General features: G+C 31.3%; 1 protein-coding gene across 3 annotated transcripts in view; it reads left to right on the top strand.

The window, feature by feature from the left end:
* Positions 1 to 24466, top strand: part of LOC143256523 (beta-scruin-like) — a 138248-nt gene that overhangs the window by 79742 nt on the left and 34040 nt on the right. For all 3 annotated transcript variants that reach the window (XM_076513875.1, XM_076513868.1, XM_076513885.1), the window contains exons 9-12: positions 7133 to 7249; positions 8494 to 8619; positions 12013 to 12182; positions 20962 to 21107. In XM_076513875.1, coding sequence (XP_076369990.1) covers positions 7133 to 7249; positions 8494 to 8619; positions 12013 to 12182; positions 20962 to 21107 — 559 coding nt within the window. The remainder of the gene's footprint in view (positions 1 to 7132; positions 7250 to 8493; positions 8620 to 12012; positions 12183 to 20961; positions 21108 to 24466) is intronic.

Below are 24466 nucleotides of genomic sequence, written 5' to 3'. Positions count from 1 at the left end.
TTGTTTTTAATATAGCCTTGATGAATTAGGATAGGAACTGAGAAGCTATAAACTATTAAAATATGAATGGATAGCTAAAATTTTATGTTATGTTTGGTATAACAAACAAAAAGTGGTTTAATAAAATTTTGAATGTAAAAAGACTACAAATTTGTGTCATACATAGTAAAGGCTGCCTGGAGTAAGAGAGTTAAATGAAAAAGAGCCACAACCAACAGGTGTAAGATTCAGATCTAATTCAAAACCATTTCCTGGGAACCATCATATAGGTGACAATAGGATGAAGGATCTTAATCGAGGGAGGAATCTGCAATGTGACAGATTTACCTCGAAGCAATATCATTTTCTGGATAGGACCATACAAAGGCTGGAGTGCAAAGTTACCTTGCAGGTTCTACTGCACAGAAGTGGATTGCATCCACAAAATATAAGCAATCTCACTTTCTAGATAGAACCCACCACATGAAGATGAAATATATTTATATGTAGAAATGCACAACATTGTCCATCAGATAGAACTGCATAGAATTTGAAGTACAACATTATCCTTCAGGTTCTACCACACAGAAGTGGATTGTATTTAGAAAATATAAATGATTTTACTCTTAAGATAGAACCCCATGGAAGTTGGGTTCAACATCAACGTTTGTGACCTACCACCTAAAGATGGAGTACATAATTGGAGGTTCCCACACCATCAGAATATCACTGCCCTACTTTCTACTTGAACACCTTCAGGAAGATTCCTCCAAGGTTCATCAACCCAGTGGCTTGGAACTGAAAAGTGGTAAGACTCCACTAGAAGAACAAGGAGGGATAAAATGTAGTGTAGAGTCTGGAGAAACACCAACACCAGAGACAGTGCAGCTGGTGACTATGATAACCTTATATTGAGAAGCAGATTGTCCCTGAATTATTCAATATAAGGGATGTCAGAGATGGGCAGCAATCCCCTTCTGCTTTACCCAAGTTACATGTGTTATTACAGTTTGGAACAGGCACACTTATGAAAGAAATATATCACAAAACCTTGTAGCAATCTTGTGGAACATTCTACTCAGTTCAGCTGCACTGAAGTTTGAAGGATGGTAACAGACAGAAGGTAGTACCTCAACAAGGAAGAAACAGCTGTCAAATGTGTATAGTGGGAAATGAATGTATGAGGAGTAGATCACATGGCTGACTAAAAGGTTTCCTGCAATGGATGATGAAGGTGAGACTCCATGAAAAGAGTAGGGTGTCTAATCTTAAGTGTAGACACCAGGAACAGAATTACAGAGGAAAATACAGGGAGAAATACACCAGTATAAGCAGTTGACAAACCCATATCATAAGGGTAGAATAAGAAAGGTTGCATACAGATGTATGATGCCAGGTAATAGAAAAGTAGAATTGGGAACAATTAAAGGAAGTCATGCCTGCAATGGAGCAAAAAAAAAAATACTGGACACAGAAGTCCATGAGGAACAGACAGGTAATAAAGGTGGGAAATGGATGGAAGAGAAAATGGTGAGAAGGAAGAATGACTCTCATGACTCAGTAAAGTTTAAAATAAGAAAAATAAATCCAGAATAACTACATGGGTTAGGAGGTCAACAAATCTAGAAGAAATGTAAGTGGAACTGGGTGGTCTAGTTCTGACTGAGAAAATCTACTGCCAGAGTCTGAGAATGGAGTCTAAAAATAGGAAAGAATTTTGGTGTTGGATTAAAGTGGCAAATCATCCAAGTGAGGAGCTCCACATTGATAGCATAGCCACCTGAAAACCTGAGAGTCAGAAGCCACTCTATGAAATAAACCTTGTTAGTACTTGAATATACCTAGCACATTTGGGAACTATTAACACAGACATTATCTGTCATGACTTTATGGTGAAGACTGGGATTAACAATGGATTTTGTTAAAAACTTTTTATATTTTATATTAAGTTCATTATTGTTTTATAGTGTTGATTTTAATTGCTTCTTAATGATTAATGTTATTAGTTAATAGTATTGAAGGATTTTGTTTCATTATGTATAAACATATATATCGACTTTAAATACAGTTTAACAATAATCTAACCCCTTTAACAAATGACTGTTAGTGTGTCTACTTATGAATGATGAACTGCTGGACCAGTAGTCATTGAACCTGACATGTACCCTTAGAGCCTCCTAAGGGTAAAGTATGGAGTTAGCATTTGATTCTGTCCTCTAATTCAAATCCCAAAGGACTTTTGTGTCTTTTCCATACATTTAATGGTACATCAGCAAGTATTCAGTAATTAAGGAATTGAGTCATTGGAGCACATTTTTATCATATATTGTACTTTAACCTAAACAGGTTTGTCATACGAGAAGATTTTGTTTGCATTTAGGTAAATACAGTTTCACACAAACACCTCTTTGACAATGAAAAGAACAACTGAGAGAAATAGGAAAATGTTTCCAAATTTGTGGTTTGTTTCTAAGTTTTCTAAACCTTATACTAAGTAAGATTTACTAGGGAAAAACTGAAGTCTGAATGATGAAAAGTACAACCAAAGAAATTATGAATAACATATTAATGTTTCAGGGTACATACAGTTCATCTGTACAAATTCCTACAGTAAATACAAAAATATAGTTTCAAATATTGACCTGAATATTGAATAGAATTTTTTGTACTGCAGTAAGCATTTATAAGGTGCAATGATGAAATTCTGCTTTTCATACATGCAGTCAAACTGCTAAAATATTTCACCAATGAATTTTAATAAAGTTTTAGTCACATCATGTATAGATTTAAGTGGACCATCTAATTAAAGAAAGTCTACTTAATTATTAATTAAATAACCCTAGCATAAATAATAACTCAGCTTTAGTATTTTACATACACACATAGTATATTGTTGACTCTTATACTCGAGAACCTTCTACAAATTTGGAGAACAGGTGGGACTTGCACAATACACATTTAACAGTATAGGTTACATGCATTAAACTGAAAGAAACACAGATATTAAATTAAATGTATAACAATAAATCTGTGACACATCTTTTGTGCAGATCATCATGTGTCACTTCACAGATTGGAGGATGAGATACTAAAATGATGTATGTGACTCCATCTATGCGTCTCTAACAAACTATCATTTTCTTCTCACAATGCTGTTACTTGGATGTGTTTATTTCTTACAAGTTTCACATTCAGCTTTGGTATACTCATGAAATTATTTTCATTTAAATTATATCCAAGTTTATTCAGACTGTTTCTTCAGTTTAATTTAATCCCCTCCATCACACCAAACATGCTTGCCATTTCAGCCCTGTGGGCATTATAAAAGAGCAGCCCAAGAATTGGCAATGGGAGGTGATGACTAGCTGCCTTCCCTCTAGTCTTACACTGCTAAATTAGGGAAGGCTATCGCAGATAGCCCTCATGCAGTCTTGCACGAATTTCAAAACAAACTAATTAATTCAATCTTAGTTTATTAAAATTGTATTGTTATTTATAATTTCGAATTTTTGGTTCACTCTTCTTGATTACAAATTCTGAAGTTCATGTTACCACTTCTAGGATCACACCTGCAACTAATGCTATGTCACAGGCATCAGGTGTGAGCAATGAAGCAGGAGATTTATTAGCTTTTATTTGCAGAGAAATTGAATGTTACTAGGTGTTTTATCTCTGGACCTTGCCCCATTTCCTCCCAAACATGCTAGGCCTATTCAGGCTGATGAGGACAAGGATTGCCTATTTCCACCTTCTACTTTTGCCATGCCTTTCCATGCCCCTCTTGAGGAGTCAGTTAAGCCTACTACATCTTTTTTTTAAATTTTTTTCGTTTTTTTTATGTTTTATTCTTTGCCTTAATTTCTTATGAACAATATTATTTTTTACTACATGACCAATCTTAACTCTATCTTTGGATCACTTTGCTCTTACATATCATCAAGCAGACTGTCTTTTTTAGAACAACGGTTATTATGTTCTGTTTCACCTGTTTGGGGTTGGTTCCCAAATCTCCTGTAAGTCTGACACATGTCCAGTTTTTCCATCTTTTTCTTACCCTTACAATTCTTTTATGGTGGGTGTCTGCTACCAATCTCCTTTCTGAGACTATCCACTTAAATCCTGAGAGGTTTTCTGGTGATATTATCTCCCCACTTTTCTCCACATTGGCTCCTTTGTCTCTTTAACTCTGACTTTGCATACATGGTTTTTCTGTTGTTAGGACATTCTAGATCATGATGTAATCTTGTGTCCTTTTACCAGCATCTTTGAGATTTCTGTATGGTTCCATTTTTGTGTGTGGCATTACATATTTGACATGATCTTTGAGTCATCTTGAGTTGCATTAATACAATAATGGTCTAACCTTTTCATTCGTGTTTCCTGTTTGTCTCAGTTGGAGTGCAGTATGACACCTCTTAGTTTTCTGCCCTTCCCCTTCCTTACCTACCCCTCTTTTTTGGGGTACCTTGTCTCATTTTTCCTTTTATGATGCACATCCCATTGCCCACAGTATTGGTGACTACCCAATATATTTTGGTCTGGTGGGATCTCAGCTTGCCAATTTTCTCCAACAGTGGTATCCTTTTGTCAAGTATAATTGAGTTCTTCATATTTATCAGCAAGGTTTATGATCCTCTTTCTTTCCCCATCTTCCATGTCTACTGTAAACATTTATTTCCCTCTGCCTTGAAATCCAGTGACAAGCCAGCACCTGTAATAGGCAGTTCAACACCAATTTTTTCAGCAGGCCATTGAATGTTTTCTTCATACTTGGCCAGGTTTTTATTCTAGACACAAGAAAAATGGAGACTGGAGGCCTGTTGTTGATTTGTCCCTCTTCAACCAGTTTGTTCAACTGCCCCATTTTACCATGGTGTTATTTCTCATTCTATGAGGGATGTTTTATTCAAGCTTATGGGTGATCAACATGGATGTTGCCAATGTTTATCTACAGATTTCCATCTCAACATGGTGTCATCCATATGTTTAGTTCGTTCATCACTGGTTGGTTTATCAATTTCATGTCCTACTTTTTAGACTTGCTTTCACCCCGTATGTTTCCCATTTGGTGGTTGAAGCTTTTGCTTCCTATCTTCATACTCTGATATTGCAATTTCACCATTATATGGATGACTGGCTTTTTCTAACTAATTGCATACTCATTCTTATCCACTGTTTCTAGTGGCTGCTTGTGTGGCAGCTGGTTAATCAAATTAGTGAAGTCTTTCCTCTGACCTACCCAATATCTCATCCACTTTGATTTATTTTTCAACATTCATCTCAGTTAGGCCCAATCTTCTCCTCTGTAACTTTGTTTCATGAAATTGTTAGTTTGCCATGCCCTTTCAGTTCCCTTACTGTCTGCTTGTGATGTTCTATCACTTTTAAAGATGTGTACTCAATATAACTGGTCCATTTCAGTTATATATGTGTGTGATCCTTTCAATGGGCTCTTCACAATCAATGTAACATTTTTATGGTTGACAATATTCTTTCTTCTGTTATACACCTGTGTTGTGGTAACAGTGGATGTAAGAGGAATTATTCTGGTTCTATTATTTTTGCTCTCACTTGTGTATTTTATTTTAAGGATGTTATTACTTTTTGGATGGTTCCAGTCAGTTTCACTGTTAGGGGAGTTAATTTATATTTAATAGACATCCTTTTGATAGTGGATGTTGAGTCTCTAAATCAATATACCAAAGCTAAAGTGTCACGTTGGATGTAGTTGAGTTACCAAGTGTGATTCATCGTGCTTTAGCCACTATACTCCTAGGGGTATATCCATTGAATTACCCACTTTCATAGTCTGTGGGATTAAGTTGGATATGTATTTCAGGGTTTGGATCATTATCCTGTCTCAGTTATCTCGTACTTTCATTTGTACCTTTTATTTTTTTGTCTTTATCTTTATAGATGGGCAAAGATTATACCTAGTCAGAAGTGGTGCAGTTTCCATCATCAGATATTTGGATCTGACTCTGTCATTTACAGGAGTATCTTTCAAATGTTTTCATGGGGTATTTCTGTCATTCTCTCTCACTGGTCTCTTCATTTAATTAATGTGGAATTCTAGCTAGTCTTATCAGAGGAGAGAAGTACCATATCAGAAGTTATAATTTTCTTATACTGAAAATATATTTCTGATAGGTACTTCTCTCTACTAACATTTCTTATACTTCTCCCACAATTTCCTCTCGTAGAGGCATAGAGAGGGAGTCACATGTGTCATGATGTTATGCTCCTACTGGTGGAAAAGTGATGCATCATAATTTATATGAGAGACATGTTGGAATCATTTAAATCCAGTTGTGTGGGGGGGGGGGATTAAAAGCTGTAGCATGTGGAAGACAATACTTAACAACTGTAGTTAACCTCGTGAGATAAGAAAGTATCTGTCAGAAATAAATACTCAGTATAGGAAAATTATAACTTTTGAATTTCAAGAAAAATATTCTAGGTTAATAAAATGTTTGTCCAAATACAAAATAAAGAAATTCAATGAAACATCTTATGTTTTTAGATTAAAGAACAGTTGGTTCTGTATTTTACAATGGTAAAAAATGGCACTCCATTTTACATTTTTACTAAATTATGGTATATTACATAATACATAAGGATTTTTCACAAGTTATTTTGTAATTTCTATTTTATTCTGTGTATCATAAATTGTCAGTTGATGAAAAATGTATAAAGAATGTGTTCAGTGGTATGATATTCTGGCTAAAGCTTTATGAGAAAGTTTTGTAAAATGGATTAACAGTTCACCATGAAAGCAAAATAACAATGATTCTATTAAAAACATACAATAAAAATATTTTATTTTGATTTATACAGTTGATACTTTCCTTATCAAGAACAGACTGACAAATGGAAATTTGTAAAATTTTAAAAGCCAATTGAGTTTTATTGGGTAATCATCTGTTCTATTAATTATTCTGAAATTATAGATTTTATGATAATTATTGAATGTTAAAGGTTTTATTTTAAAACATACAGTGCATTATAAAGAATTTATCTTTCTTATGTATGTTTTCTATTTGCAGTTGATGAATTGTACATACATTTATCATTTTGAAACATTGTTAAATTTAAGACAAAAAAATAAGCAAGGCAGAGCTTAAATTTTTAATTTTCATTGATCTTTACTTAGGTGATGAAAAGAAGTGAGTATGATATCCTGCAAAATGCTGCTAGGAAAATTCAGTCCTTTTACCGTCAAAATCATTTAAAAAAAAAGATGATGAAGAAAACCAAGATGAATACAACTGTATGTGCAAATCTCATAAGTTACTTTAAGATATAAGAATGCTGATAATCTTTATTTTAACTTCAGCATCTCTTGAACTCTGTTTTAAATTTTGTTTTCCAGAAAAACTATATATGTTCTGATTAGCTTAATACTAAAACAAAAACTGTTTAAGAAAAAATAACTTGAAGTTGTAGCCTTGTTCAAACATTTACCTGTTGGATGTAATATTTTACTACCTCCCTAGTTGAGCTAATGATAAGTGACATCAAGGCGTATAGTGCTTAATAGACTACGTAAATTTATATTCTATATACAATATTTGATTTCTGTTTTATTTCACTGGATAATTACAGTTATTTTATTAACTGTAACAGAAATAGCTTTTTCCTAATATTCCTTACATCCTATACCTTATGGAGGTAGTTTCCCAATTCATCTTTATATTGTCATTAAACATTATCAAATTAATATTGAACTTGCTTAATTCCTTTTATGTATTATAAATGTCACATAGATTATTCATACAATATATTTGTGATAAAGTTTAAAATTAGACATTTCTTCCTTGATTTGCTCTGATTTTGTAAGAGTTAGAGCATGACCAGTGATTTTTTTATATTCATTGAGTTTATATATTAGTTTTATTCAAAAAAATTTTTTTTTGTAAATTATATTATGTTTGATTAGATACTTTCTGAAACATCTGCAAGACAAACAATATATAGGTGTCGGAAAGATAAAATCTATAATATATGCATACTGTCTTGATTTAAATAAAAAGAAAGTGGTTTAACATAACAGACTTGTAAACACTTTTTTAAGAAAAATATTTGATGGTGAATAATGTCTAATATTTAAAAGTACTTTAAATAAACAATCTGCTTATTGAAATTAATAAAGACTAAAGATTAAAATTGCCTAAAAATTTCCAGAGGTAAGGATGTATGTCCACTCTTAATTAATCAGTAAAATTATTTTATATGATTAATATCTTTGTAATGATTAACATCAAGTTAAATTTTTTCTGTATTGATTTTCATACATATTAGTATCACTTTCCCTATAAGACAGTGGTAAGTTCACTGCCTTATAATGCTAAATTTTAAGACTTTAATTCACCATGGTGAACACAGTGTAGACAGTCCATCATGAAGCTTTGCACAAAGAAATATGTATTAGTATTAGATGAAAGTATTTTTAATTTTTGTGCATAAAAGAAACAAATATTTTAGAAATTTTATGTATTTTTTTTTAAATCTCAGACTGCATTACAAAGAATGGATAGAATTGACAATAGAATCAATAAATATCTTACTGAATACAGATTGTGCAGCCCTATAAAAGAAGAAAAAGAAGAATTGAAAGAATTTTCTGCTCTTAAAATCAAGGTAGTATTTAATAAAAGCTTTTAAATATCATTATTTTTGTATATAGGCACCATCCAGATAATTTTATTTACATGTAACATTTTCTAATTGAAATTCATTTCAATGGCATTACTATATAAAAATTGTTTGGTATTTGATATTTGAACATGACTATCCAATTATTTTTAAATTTTAATGGAAAAACTATCTCTTATCTTTGCTTTAATTTTTATATATTTTGACTTTTTATGTTACTTATTTATTGTTGATGTTATTTATTAAATTTTAATTAATGTTATTTTTATTAATTATTATTTGTTTGAATAATTACACTGTGAATTTACGATATTTCAGTGTATATTACAAAAATTCTTTCAGTTTAATATTACATTTTGTTTGTTTTTTGCACAAAAGTGTTAAGAAAATATACAGGAAATGTGATTGCAGGGCATTATTCTTAATATTTTTAAGGTTAAAAGAACAAAAAGCATTTTATTGTATTGGTGAAGTTTCTCTTCAGGACTAACAAAGAAAGTTTCATAATGATTATATTTAGGTATGAATTATTTTTATCATCATGATTTATAGTAAATCAAAGATAAAATTAGTGTACAGTTACCTGATTTCTACAATAACTAGAGATTTATGGATCTAATATATGGAAGGACAATGTGGTTGTTGTTTTCAAGTGGAATTTAAAGAGAAATCTCAGTACTGAGGTTCAAGTAAGAATCAACACTTTATTGATAAATAAACAAAAGAATGGCTGACTCTATTGGTGTCATTATTACATAGCTGAGATATAATGTGAAAACACTGTATTTAAATATAACAAATAATAGATAACCATGTTTACTAAGAAAAAAAAAATAAAACTAAGTTTTATAGAAGTTAGTTAAATCACACAAGTTCAACAGGCCCCAGGAGAAACAATAAAAAATAAAGACAGTGTGTATATAGTTATAGAATGTGTGAGAATAGTAGTTATAGATTTTGGCTCAAACATTGATATCTTAAATTTAGGTTTTTTACATACATTAATCTGTGTATGCATCACATTAGCTACAGCTCTGTAGTAAAACTATAAATGTTGACAAAGGCATGCAGAACAGCAATGAACTGCATGAGAGAATATAAATGATGCTGTATCTTTATAAAAGTAATGTTTCAGTTCATGATGAACCCTGAATGCAATATCAGTTTGTACCATCACAGCTGAAAAAAATTGCTTTGTTGTTTAAAACAAGCTCTACTTTTTCAAACAATTTTAGCAAATAAATTCTTATAGTGGTTTGTAACTGTGTTAAACAGGCTACAGAGGTGGTTGGAACAGTAATTGGTACAGTGCATGATGAAGAAACGATTGAAACTCGTATTGTAGCTTGTGTCACTTTGACTGCATTTTATTGTCAAATAAATATACTGTTATCAGTATGTGGGAGTCCACTGATAAAAGATTATGCAAATAATATAGCTTAAGTCAGCAGAGATAGCGTTGAATATTACTGATAATGTTGCAGAAACTGCAGAATTAAAAGCGTGCTTCCAAACACAAAGGATGATGTGGAACATGTAATAGTGTATCTGAGTCACACAATAATGTATGATGAATGACTTTACTGTGTATTGAAAACATAAATGCTTGTAGTTTTAACATTCATTAAGTATTTTTGCCACCATTTTATTGCTGATGTAGATCACATACCATTGAAGCAGTTGATGAACTTCATAGAACTAAAAAATACTGGTAATACTAGAAAGTTTCATTTCCTGTACTACATGCACCTCGCAGAGATAGTTTTAATGGTCACATTTTAGTAGAGATGTAGAGTAGCACTGTATGCACTTCATTATCTGTGTGGCATAGCTACATAATCATCAGCATACACACAAGTTCAGTTATGTTTCAAAGAATAGCCCTGAAATTACAAGATCTCCCCTAAAATTGTAATTATATTCTGTTGGTAATTGCTTACCTTATTAAGTGGGCTAAGATAAACTCACTGATATGTTGGCATAGACAGTTGCCAATACAATGGCTGAACAGTGGATAGTTCACTCTGAAACATCAGCAGAGATACATACCAATCAAGAAGCAAAGTTAAACACTCACTGATTTGTCAGTTAATATAATGTACAATAGTTTCATGCAAACTATGACTTCATCATATCATTCGCAGTCTAATGCTTTGGCTGAATTGCTTGTTGGTACTGTAATGTGTATGCTGTGATCAAACTGAGTACAATGACCTTCTGTCATATCTAATGATAGCATGCAGCACAATGGAGCAGCAGTCCATCAGTTGCTCATCAAACATAAAAATAATGTAATAAAGAACACTTCAACCAGCACTTTTATTTTGCATAATTACATCCAGTACTAACTGCGATTTCTACTAGGAATAAGTAAAAAATGACTATTTATTTACTGTTTTAGCCTCAAAAATTTCTAGTGTATTGAATTATACATTTGTAGTGTTGGATGTGCTAACCAGTGGATGTAAATATAGATTTAAAAATCAGTTTGTGTAGAATCTAGCAGTGAAAATTCACATTATTGTGAGTATTCTACTAGCATGTGTGTGTGTGTGCATAAATAGACTCATTTCAGTATAATATTTGTAGAATATTACATCAGTTAAAATAGACAAGCCACTTAAATTGCTTATTTACAAGAGAATAAAAGTATGAAATTTGATAAAGAGAGTTCTACTGCAATGTAGTTACAGTTTTAAAGTATGATGTTCAAACTTTTCTTTAACTGTGTTGTCTGTATGGTATGAAGTTTGCTCAGGAAAGTCAACTTCAGTGGTTGCAATGTACATTGGGAACAACTTATAGTATTTTTGGTTTCAAAAAACTTTAAAATTTAGAAATTTTTACAACAAGGGAATAGATATTATATCTTACTTATTTTTAAAAAATATAATACTTTTTAAATAAAATTAAAACACACAAGCAGAATAAATGCTCATTAATGATTTATTTTAAGTGGTCAGGTCGCTTGTGTGATGTTCTTGATGTTTTTTTAAAGACACATTAAAACTATTCACAGTATCCTATGTAAACAATATAATATATAGAGTAAAAATGCACTATTGTCCTCTGTTTTTCACTATTGTCAACTTGCCAAGTGCAATGAAAAGAACTAATAAATCTATCTTATCTCTATTGAGAAACAACCTGTTCATGCATATTAAAATTTTTTTGTTATTTTTTCCGTAATCAGTATAATTATCATACAAAGAGCACATAATTTACAGAACTATGATGTTCACTTGTTCCAATATGAGCAAATAGACTATTGATTTTTATTCTACTCAAATTACCAAATTACTCATCAACTTGCTGTAATACTTTTACAGCCATACTGATACTATAGTATTCAAGACAAAAATATAATTTTGTTAATAGGGTTGGCCACCACATCCAGACACAACAAAATCTGTATTTAAAACTGTTATTGATCAAGTATATGAACCTTCAGAAGAGATTGGTTTTCGACATTACATCACTTTACCTCTCCAGATGGATCCTAATCTTGGAATAGTTGCAGAATTGAAAGAAGATTTCCAACATGCAAAGTAATAACTTATTTTTGAATATTAAAACAATAGTTTAAAATGGTGAAGAATTAATTAGTATCAAGTTTTTTGTTTTGTTTTGTTCTTTTGTAAAAACTGTATGTAAATCTTGTATTTTAAATATGAATTTGCTATTTGATAGAGTGGTATTAGTGCATTGAAACAAAACTATGTAAAAGGGGCTGTAGATAATAAAGGACAGATGATTTTAACTTTGAGACAACTTCTTGAAGTTGTGGGTTATGGCATTCTTCTTGAGAAAATAAGTATTATTTCAATATCTTAAAAGTATAATTGTTATTTTGACACATTTTTCTTAGTTTATTTTGGGAATGGACACTTAAATAAGCAGAAAGTTAAGTTACAATGTAAGCTCAGTACAAAATCTTCAGGCTTTTTTTTTTAAAGATTTTATTAACTACTATTACTGGTGTTTAAATAATAAAGCTATTTAATATTAGACTGAAATAAAGATATTTCACTAATATTAGCTGAGTGAGATGGAAAACTTTGTGATATATTTATCTATAATTGTTTACTGTTTAGTCTACAGTTTGGCTTAGCAAGCAATTTAAGCTTATTTGTATGGGATAAAACAGGATAAAAATACTATTACAGAAACACAATTTGAAGACTAGCTATTTGTCACTTCTTATTTTAAAAGATAAACCTGATTACTTTAGTGAGAAGATAAGGTAACGATAACATTATGTTATATATTTAAATCTGATGGTCTTGTGATTAGGCTATTTCAAGTACTTTTATTAATTATGGATTATTTATTCCAAAATTTTAATGATTTAGCATAGTGTAGATACTAAGCATACAGAGTGTTTTAGGGGAACAAGGGTAATTAGTGGGTTTTAATTGGGAACTCTGGGCTGGCATGCACACTTAAAAAAGCTAGTAGTGAAATCATACAATTAGACTGTAGAGTTTGTAAGTTGGAGGAGAAACTGGAAGTCATTTTAAATCAGGTAAGGGCAATGAATAAAAAAAAAGGATAAACTATGGGAAATAGCAGCAGGATTTAAAGAAGAATTTAAGCTTTTATCTGTGAAGAGTGCAGTATACATGGCTAATGATGACTTTCAAAGAGTTAGAAGCAGTACTAATAGGACTACTAGTAGTGGATTTCATTATGATATGCAAATTTTATTAAGTAACACATTTCAACCTTTAGCTTATGTTGTTGAAAAACTCTGGGAGGGAAGAATAATAAAACAGGACTGATAGGGATGGGAATTAAAAACATAACAAAGTTATAAGTGATTCATGAGTGTGACATGTAGAGAGAATGGTCTGTGTGGTAGTGAGGGAGAAAAAAATTTGATTATACTACCTAGGACCAAAAGTGGAGGATATGACTGACAAAGCAAGTGATATTTTAAGGACACTAGCAATGGTGTAAGCTTTATAGTGCAAATAGGGTCTAATGATATAGGGAAAGGTGGGTAGAAGAAGATAATTGTTAAGTACAAAGCATTCAAAGAAGAGATCCATACTAACTTATTTCTGTTAGGAATACTACCAATACCAAGTCTTAATACTTAAGAATGTGGAGGTTGATTAATTGGATTTGTGGGATAAATTTAACAGAAAAAAAAGGAATTTTTGAGAACAGATGGCTAACATTTAAATAAAGTAAGGACATGCTTGTTGGAATAGAGGATTTTGATTTAATGGGAGTAACTAAACTAAAACTGGTTAAATGTAGACACTTTTGTTGACAGACATTTCTTTGAAACACAGTGTTATAGGCTATTTAATAAGGATAAAGTACTATATAAAATGTGAATTACATTCTATTCAAAGCTAATAGCAATCAAGTTGAAAATGTTTGCATTTCTGTTTGTGATTATAAGGGATAAGATAATACTTTTAGTTGGAATTTAGTACAGACCAGAAGCTGAAACTGGCAGAATTAATGAGAAACTCTATAGTGGAATAAAGAATTTAGCTGAAAAATATTTTAATTTCAGACACAAAGACTGCAAATTTAGGTTTCTAAAAACTTTTCAGGATGGTTTTCTTTACCAATTATAGTCATGGAACCTACTAGGAACAATGCTATTTTAGATTTATTGTTAACTTTTAATATATACAAATAATTATTGAGTAACATATGGGAGCATACAAGTGATCATTATTAAATTGAGTTTGATACTCTGCTACATATTAAGATAAGAAATAATAAGATTCAAGTCCAACTTTCAAAAAGGCAAATTTTGTTGAAGGGAAGAGACAAGAATTATCTTCTGTAAATTGGACAATTAAACTGAAGATTAAATGTGGAGAACGTTATCAAAGTACATTGTTAAATATTCAAAACAGGCATATTCCTTATGAAAAAAAATGTGGTTACAAGTAAAAAACTAGATTTGTTCAGAAAGGAATTAAAGAAGATTGGAAGTTGCTTAATGTTACCCATTAATCTTAGCCTGCTGGCTTGATGTCATTGATGACAAAAGTTTTTGAAATTCTATTAAAAATACTTTTCAAAATAATTTACAGAGTTAAACATTTTGTTGGATAATCACATTGTTTCTCTTAAAAGAAATCTAGTCTTACAAATCCTTTGACTCTTTTGCAGAAATTACTGCTTATGTAGATGAAGGTAAAATGTAGATTTGGTATATCTGGATTTTTAGAAAGTATTTGACAATCTGCCACATAAAAAAGTTTTTTTAAAAAATCATTTTCTCTGTAGATGTGGAGGATGGATTATCTCATTGGGTAGAAAACTTGCTGGATGAAAGAAAATGGAGGGTTGTTTTAATTAGATTAATGTCACAAGTGAGGCACCTCAGGGCTCTGCATTAGGACTTTTATTTTTCTACTTAAATTAGATAGGTGAAGGAATGATCAATAGATTAATTGGTTTCTTAAAGGGTTCAGATTGTTTGGTGAGTTTGGGTGAAGAAATGGTAGATAGCTTTCAATTATGATAAATGCAAGATGATGCATGTTGGATATCACAGTTTGAATTGTAAGTATAATTTTGATTGGAATAAGCTTAACAGTGTTAGGGAAGAAAACTCTCTTGGTGTAATGGGTGGTCAGTTTCTTGAGCTATCTAAACAGTGTATCATTACTAATGATAGGGCAAATGGGATTTTTTGGCTATATCTACAGAACTATTGAATACAAATATGAAAAGGTTATATTTTCATTGTATCAATCATTGGTTAGGCTAACTTGGAATACTGTGCTCAGTCTTTTGCTTCTTAGTTTAGAAGGGACATTGAATGTTAGAAAGGGTTCAGAGGAGGGCTACTAAGAAGATATATGGAGTGGTAAGGTTATCATGCTATGATAGGTTTCAGTATCTCTGAAATTGTTTTCTGTTCAAAAGAGAAGTTATAAAGGGTGTGATTGAAGTGTCTAAGATTGTTGAGGGTTTGTTTCTTTTTTAATTTTGTGCAAAGCTATATATATTGGTTATTTATTCTAGCCCTTCCTAATTGAACAGTGAAAGACTATAGGGAAAGCAATTAGTCATCACCAGTGTAATATATATTTAGGAATGCATGTGACTTATATTGTTACATGTGTATTGCAAAAGTACTGCCTGTTCTGTAAATTTGTAGAATATTCTCAAGTGTAAGAATCAACAATATATATGTTTTATGAAAGCACTAGCATATCTACGTATTGTTTTCAGCTGAACTTTCGAGAACCTTGCCCTAAAAATGTATAAATCGATACATCAAGAGACAGTTTATAATTGTTGGTTTGCTACAATTATTATACTATAAACCTCAAACTATAACCATGATAAACACTTATTAATCAGAAAACTAAAGATATTTGCCCAGGAACTTTTATAGGTTTTGAACATTATAAACTGTTTAACTTCAGTAAATTAACGTCAGACATTGGTATTTCTATGAGAACATTAGATATCTTCAATGGGAAAAACTTTCATGTAAAGAAGCTAGTTGCTTCCCCTCAAGTGAAGTGTATCAACATAGAATTAATTTCCTCATTGTGAACCATCAATAAAATATTTAGTTCCATACTAGATAGAAGAATCAGTATTATTTGTAAGTTTGTGAAACTTTTGTATATAAATTATTTTTTATAATAGCCATTATTATAAATTGTATTGTTGTTTGTATATTAAAATATATTTGTGTTAAGCAAGAAAACTGTGTATATTAATCTTGTTGACAAATATCATAAATTGGATACATATTGATATTCAGTTAACTTCAAACTTCCAGTTGTTTGAAGTTGTAATACATAATGAATTGGAGGATCATCCAAGATAAATTATAATGCATAACAATTTTGACCACTCATTGCCAATTCATGAACTACACTTTTATCAATGAATAGTAGAATTGTTCATCACATTATAATGTCCTCACAGATGAAAGAGCAAGCATGTTTGGTGTGACAGGGATTTGAATCTGGAACCCCCAGATTGTGAGCTGAGGGCCCTAAGCACCTGAAGGTGTGTGGCCAGTTGTTAAGGGAATTGGTAGTGTTAATATTTTACTTTTTTCTTACTTAATGGTGAAAATGATAAAAATATGGTCCACATATATATATATATATATATGTGTTTTTTTTTTTTGTTTTAGTTGTGAATCAAGAAAGCTTTAATTTTCTAACAAGATGATTGGCCTTTGTAATGGATTGCCTTCTGTTGTGGTAGATATAGTTAATTTTAAGGGAAGGCTTGATAAATATTTGAATGATACAAATTATTTGGCTTTGAGTGTTTTATTTTTGTTAATGTTTAGTACAGTGGATGTAACAGCCTAGATGGACCAAGAGGCCCCTTGTTCTTAAGATATATGTATATATACGAGGGCTGTTCAAAAAATACGCGGTCTGTTTGAATTGCGTGGCTCCAGTTGGTTCCAGGGGAATCCGCGTGGTGTCGCTAGGTTCGCACAGATCAGCTGATTACGACACCATTTTCCGATTGCAGATATCTTCATTTGTGTATTAGCTACGCAGTTTTAAGTGAAGTGTGATTTTTTCGTTTGGCGGATTTCAGAATGAATGACCTGAAGGAGCAACGACTTGCTGTGAAATTTTGTGTTAAACTTGGAAAATCTGCGACTGAAACTTTTGCTATGCTTAACACGGCTTACAGTGATGTTGCTATGAAGCGTATGGCATGTTTCAAGTGGCATGAAAGTTTTAAGGATGGTCGACAGTCCATTGAAGATGATGAGCGTCCTGGACGTCCTTCCACGTCAACTGACGACCCGCACGTCGACAAAATCAACACCCTGGTGCGGGCAAATCGACGTCTGACTGTCAGGGAGCTTGCTGAAGAGTGTGGGATATCGGTTGGATCTTGTTACGAGATTTTGACCGAAAAATTGAAGATGCATCGCATTGCTGCGAAATTCAGCCCTCAGAACTCGTGAGTTTTTGGCCAAACACTCGATCACTGTTCTTCCCCACCCCCCCTACTCACCTGACCTTGCTCCTTGCGATTTTTTCTTGTTCCCCAAACTCAAAAGGCCCTTGAAAGGAAGAAGATTTGAGACGATTCCCGAGATTAAGGCAAATGCGACAAAGGAGCTGGAGGACATTACAAAAGAAGCGTACCAGGACTGTTTCAACAAGTGGAAACACCGTTGGGATAAGTGTGTGCGTTGGGGAGGAGAGTACTTTGAAGGGGTCCCGGACCTGTAACTTTTAAATAAAGTACATTTTGTTTTATAACGTCAGTCCGCGTATTATTTGAACAGACCTCATATGCATGTATTTCTGTACAGTTTTCTTTACAGTTGGTTAAGGAACTCAGGATGAAGAGTTTTGTTGCTTAAGTGAGACAATCATAGTTTTGAATAAATGTTTTGTTAATAGTTTTGAGTTTACTTACTGACTGTAAGAACTATTTTATTACTAGCTATAGCTTTTACTATGCTATCATCAACACATGTTTAATTGTAATTTCAAAGGTGAAAATGAATCTAGTCGTTATGTGTTAGTTTTTTTCAAATTTGTGATATTTTTTACATGTGACAGTGCAAATTATTAAGTTTCCTTTGTTTTTGGAATGTTTTTGAACTTGTTTCAGCAATGAATGTATCTTATCTGCATTTATAAAATACATTAATACTTTGAGTAGACTGCTCTAGTTGGGAATTGTTTTATGTCAGAAAGTGTTAAGTATGTGAGTTTTCCTTTGGTATTTTCTGTGGTGCATATAATGTAAGCTAAATTAGAAGGTTTTTTAGAGTGCCTAGCTTCTGATGGATTACATGATTAAAAATTAGTTTATGTAATTTCCACTGTATATATTTTTATGTGAATTTAGGATTTTGTGTGAGGTCAATGTTTAAAAAAAAATTCTAATGTTGTTATTTTAATTTCCAACTGTGAATTGTATGTCTTTGTGTATATTGTTTTTGTATTTAAAGAATTTTTTTGTTCATCTTGAGAAGGGAAGTCATAAAATATGTCATTTATGTATCTGAGCCCAAATGTAGGTTCATATAAAAAAATAAATATGGCATATTTTTCTGTGCAGCCAAGGTGCACAATAAAGGATTTCCTATGTAACTAAATGAAATAAGAATCTGTATCAGAAGTTAATGTGGTTAGTTGTGACAATTTGATGTTCCTGTTTTACATTGATTTTGTTTTTTGGATTTGGAGTCTTGTGAAATAATTTTGGCAGTAAATTGTATTGCCTTATGACAAAAGTTTGTGGGTATAGGCTTACAACATCAGAGCTACACATAATTACATTACTTTTTAAACTATTTAAGCATAGTAGGAAGTGTGAAGTGGTTTCTTAATTGGATGCTTAGTTGTTTCTCAGCAGTAAGTCCAAAGATTTATAATGTTAAGTACCAAATTTTGATACTTGTGGTGGGTACAGAACATATAGCCTGTTGTAGAGTTTTGTGCTTAACTACAAACAAACAATTAAAACTCTTAACACCTTTTTTATAACTGGTCAGCTACTTGGAAAAGGTGTATTGTGAAAACAGTTTTATCAATTTTAGAAGAAATTGGTTCTGGCCTCTGTAAATAGTTGCCCTTTTTTCCTATCCCAAAGGAATCGTGGCTTGATGTAGAAGTTTCCATTTTTTTACTTTTCTTTAACTTGCTCTTCATGCTACTCAATATATCTATTATATTTCACTTTGTTTTCAACACAGTTTTTAGTTGTTGGTACATTGCTGTATTTTTGCAAAAACTCACTTATTATCTATGTCAGGTGTATTGCCTGATCACTGATGTAACTGTTTTTCACACTTGCGCTATCTATAATGATTTTTTTGATGTCCTGTATAATAGGTCTCAAGTTTCCATTTGTGAAAAGGGGGAGAGAGAGAGAGATTTCTTTTTCAAGAAGTTTGTTCTAATAGTTTGAGTGGCCATTTCAGACAGAGATTTTCTTTTTCAAACTCAAAAGAGTTTTTGAGCCTAGATATTATCTATACATTTTTGTTATAAAACTATTATGAATTTTTTTGCTAATGACTCCAAAGAGTAACTTTAATGTTAATAATTAGTGTTAACTTTTGTATCTTCTGTAAACCTTGTGCTTTTTTAGAACAGTTGAGTACTATTTTCAAAATATCAATAATTTTTGATATAGTTGATATTGAAACAGTGAACCTTTTTAACTCTGCATCTAGTGAAAATTTCGACTTTTAATGTATAACCCAAAGCTGAATTTCGACGTACTATATTTGAAGTGATTACACTGAATTGGAGAGACAGTTCCTACATAGATCTAAGAAGAAAGAGTGATTTTTTTGTATTGTATATTGTTTTACATTATTGTATGTATTGTGTGCAGTATATAAATATTGTATTTGTATTATTTCATATAAGTTAACATTTGAAGTTTGTGCTTTTATGTCATGTACTCCATCGATAAAGCTGTAAAATTTCAGATTTGGCATTATTTTGTTTTTATATATTATATACTATGGTAATACAGGATCATAACAGTGTTCATCTAAATACAATTTATTTTATTCTGTTCAGAGTCAACTTCCACTATACAGTGCAATTGTTCTTCAACTAATAAATTACTTTTCTATTCCTGTTGGTCCTACAATGAAATAAAAATGTTTTATTACGTTTGTGTTTATAACAACACCAGATCTTATCCTTCTGATTGCACCTGAAACACCTGTCCTACTGCATATTAGATTTATGAATTTTTCTTTCTTTCAGAAATCGTGTGATCATAAGCTAGATTTGTTCTTGAGTTACAATAAATGCTTCCATGATTTTCCTGCTACAGATTGTAAAACCTAAAGCTAAATAAGTTTGACTAGATTTAGTTTGTTCCAAATCAGAACTTTCTGGAAACTATAAATTTTTGCTAAATATAAGATATACACCATGTAAGAGTGAGATACATGGCATTATGGTTTTTACATACCATAAGTTCTTAGTTTGTATTTTTTGAAAGAACTTCATAAATTATTATCAAAACAATTTAATTAGGTTCTTACCTCAAATTTTTATATACAGAAAATAGTTAAAGAAAACAGTATGTAATTCATTCTGATTGAAATGAAGCCCAATAAAAATTATATATTTAAAGTATATAAGTGGTTCAGAACTTAAAAACAAATTATAAAAAATAGCGTCAAATGTAGTATAAAATTAATGTGGGTTAACTTTTGGGGCTTTAAATTTTATTTAAGGAACACAAAAACATTTTAGGAAATTAATTATTTCTGTGTAAGTTTTTTATGTATTCTTGGCTACATTTTAACCAATAAATTATTACAACACAAGATTATTTAATCAAACTTATGTCATTTTGGCTAATCAGAAGAGTACTTGGACTACGTACAGTTGAACAGATTCCTCCATATGCTTATCGCTTCCAGCCAACAGGTGACATTCAGGATGACACCATTCCTGTTTTAATTGTGTTTGGTGGTATTAATCCTCGAGATCCACTGAATACTGTTAATGGTATGCAAATACATATCTTTGATTTTTTCGTTTGTATTTGTGAATCAGCTGTTTATTTCTATCTAGATTGTATTGTTAAAGTTTAAAATAAGTGTAGATAATAAGTGTATATATGTAAAAGTAACAATCTAGATTTTTGTTTGTCAAATCACTACCCTGTTGGATCTTTCATTCAGTTCCAGCACTCAGCATCCTAAAGTAAAACTTGCTTTGCAGCAGAATTTTTTATATACTTTTGGCTATTGCATACCCAACCTAAATGAACTCTGCAATATTATGAAAGTGGTGACATGTAGCAAGGCAAGTTGTTTGAGTTTAAAATATTAATTAAAGCTCACACATTAGTGTTAATGGAACATGATTTATAAAACCAATTCCAATGAAGTATTAAGCTCCTTCATATGTACAAATGATTGCCAAATTTAATAAACCAAGTTTTAACATTTTAAAATAAATATTTTTACACATAGTATTGGTGAAAGCTGCAAGAGTTAAATGATGAACACAATGGTAACACTTGCTAATTATTAAAACCAGTTTAATATATAACCAGAATAACAAATCACGAGGATTTTGAGTTAGTAAAAATGCTAGAATCATTTAAACAGAAAATCAGAGCTGACACCTCTCTGTGTTAGTTTATTTTGAAGCAGGGTGTGGAAAGAAGTCATACAACTTAATTTCTGTGCAATATAGGCAGGAAGAAAGAAAAGTAATAGCTTGCCAAAGCTAGATTTTTTTCACAATGACAGAGAAAAGGATTCATTTGAAAACTCAGGAAAAACTATACACTCTCTGCAAATATAAAGTAAGAAGGATAATCAAGAAAATAAGCCTGAAGAGATTAAGGTAAAGGACATGTTCAGAATGCTAATGCAGGAAATTAGTAAGAAGTAACTGAAGAGTGGAAAGAACATCAAAGTATAGATTTAGGGAGGAGTCATAATTACAAATAAAGAAATGATATGGCTAAAAAGTAAAGCCGAAGAATGTGAAAATTGTTCAAGATTGCATAATTTAGTGGCTAAAAGACTTAACTCAATCAAGGTTATGAACAATTAGTAAAGAAAAGAATTGGAAGAGAAGATGAAGACTGAAATGAACAATTTAGAATGTGTGCATACAGTAGGGAAGAAAGTGCAAGGAAGAGACAAACCAATTGTTATTAAATTTAGTGAATGGAGAGATGAGGAAAAATTACTGATGTCTAAAGAAAAGCTGAAGGGGGCTACCATGTTTTTGGATAAAGATTATACTCTGTAAACAAATAAGATCTAAACATTGTTACATCAGATAGCCAAGGATGCAAGAGAAAAAGTATGTAAAACAAAGTTGGGACTTCAGAAGTTATACATAGATAGCAAATGGTGGAAGTGAAATAAAGGAGAAGGAAAACCTTTTGAAGATATATTTGAAAAAGATGATGAAAGTAACTGATCATATTAAACAATTTACATGACTCACTTGCTTTTTCAAGTGGATAAATCAGGTGGGAAGTGGCAAAGTGGTTCAACTTGCAAATGAAAATTCATCATTTTAAGAAATCATGAGGCCAACATAAGATAAGAGATGCTTCAGAAAATTATTGAGCAAAAAGTTCAAATAATATGAATTGGAATTAATATTTCGGAATACTATGATGTTAATGAATATAATAAGAAGTCAGTTGGCTCAAAAACGAAAAGCTAAATTACTTGATTTATTATAAAAGGAGAGAGATCAACAGAACTATATGGATGAGATTATGATGTAGAAATGTTCTTAAGAATGGAAAACTGGTAACCATATGATTAGAGATGAGTTACCCATTGTAACCAGGGAGAAACAATTATCAATCTTATATTCAAGTGTCTGTACATGAGAAAATATCAAACATGGTGCTAACTTTTATCATGCACCCACAATTTAAAGAGTAGGTAAGATTTTGTAGTATCATATGAATTTCAACCTGTTTCTGTAGCTCCAAAGTCCAGAGCCCTACCACATGTTCATCTTGTACCTCCACATTGTCATAAGTATGGTAATAATTAAAAGAATCAGAATCTTGCCTCAGTTCTTGTAGTTTTTCTTTTATGTAATTACTATTTGGGGAAAACTTAAAATAAATATAAAATTAGCATGATTCATGATTTAAATTTAAAAGTTCTTTAAGTAACTTTATGACTACAGCCTAGATGCATTGCATCTAGCCTGTATCCACCAAAATAACTGTGAAGGGATTCATACTATCATATTTTATAATACAGGCATTTTATTACAAAATTTTGTAGATTATCAGTAAACATTAAAAGCTTTTCATATATAAAATGTCAGATTTTAAATTTAAAGATTTACTCCTTATTGAAAAATACTTTTCTTCATCTAAAAATTATTGTATTTCATTTTTTAACCTCATTAAACTCCCAATAACCTTTAGGTAGCTATTAAACGTTTTTAAAGAAAACTTTATACTTTAGTGGATTCTCTAAATGTGATGAAAATAGAAAATTAGGATGTTCCTATTTTATATTCTGACTTGTCGGTATTACTCAGTTTCTAACTGATAAGAAACCATAGACATACTATTGTGGTTGTTCATAAAATGTAATCTGGACAAAAGCAAAAGATGACTATCACATGGCAAAAAAATCGATACTTAGCTATTTTTTTAAAATATTGTCTTTTAAATAAAAACTAGACAATAAATAATTCAAAAAATTAAATTATAAGATATAACTAGATGCCAAATTTATTGACATGCATTCATAAAATAGTAGTTTGATAAAAGTTTGAATGTAAGTCTACAAACATGCCCTATGACCACTCCCTGCTTTTAGTGATATGATTAAGGGTTGTGCCATCTTTGAAGGCTTGAGATGGATGAAACAAACGTTTATCTGCTCTCCTGCTTAATAATAGGTTTGTGGCACTAATATAGGAAGGATAATACAGATCTAGTAGTTTGTTGGAGATGGCATGAAAAAGACAAAATGTTACATGAAATAAAGAACAAAACAAACACTTTTGATACAATCAACTCACCTCCATACACAGAAAATCATTCTCTTCTTGAACACATGCTATTTGCCCAAGAGACTTGCATACCACAAGCATTTTGGAAACTCGCATCTAAAATTCACATGAATTTATGCTATTGCTTGATGATGGTGACATATTGTGCAGCTAAACCTTCTATCAATATACCAGTAGGAAGTGTGACACACCTCCTTGTACAACTGCTTTCACTAGATTCAGTGTGAAAATTCTCATTCTTTTCTTTGAAACATTTGTGTCAAAATGTGTTTGTTTTTGTTAAAATTTGCAATTTTTTCTCTTCTATCAAATTTCTGTTTGATTCAGTTTAAATTGCTCAATATATT

The sequence above is a fragment of the Tachypleus tridentatus genome, chromosome 1 (genome assembly GCF_004210375.1).
Source record: "Tachypleus tridentatus isolate NWPU-2018 chromosome 1, ASM421037v1, whole genome shotgun sequence".
NCBI classification, from domain to species: Eukaryota; Metazoa; Arthropoda; class Merostomata; order Xiphosura; family Limulidae; genus Tachypleus; species Tachypleus tridentatus.
This window is presented reverse-complemented; position numbering and strand designations above follow the sequence as displayed.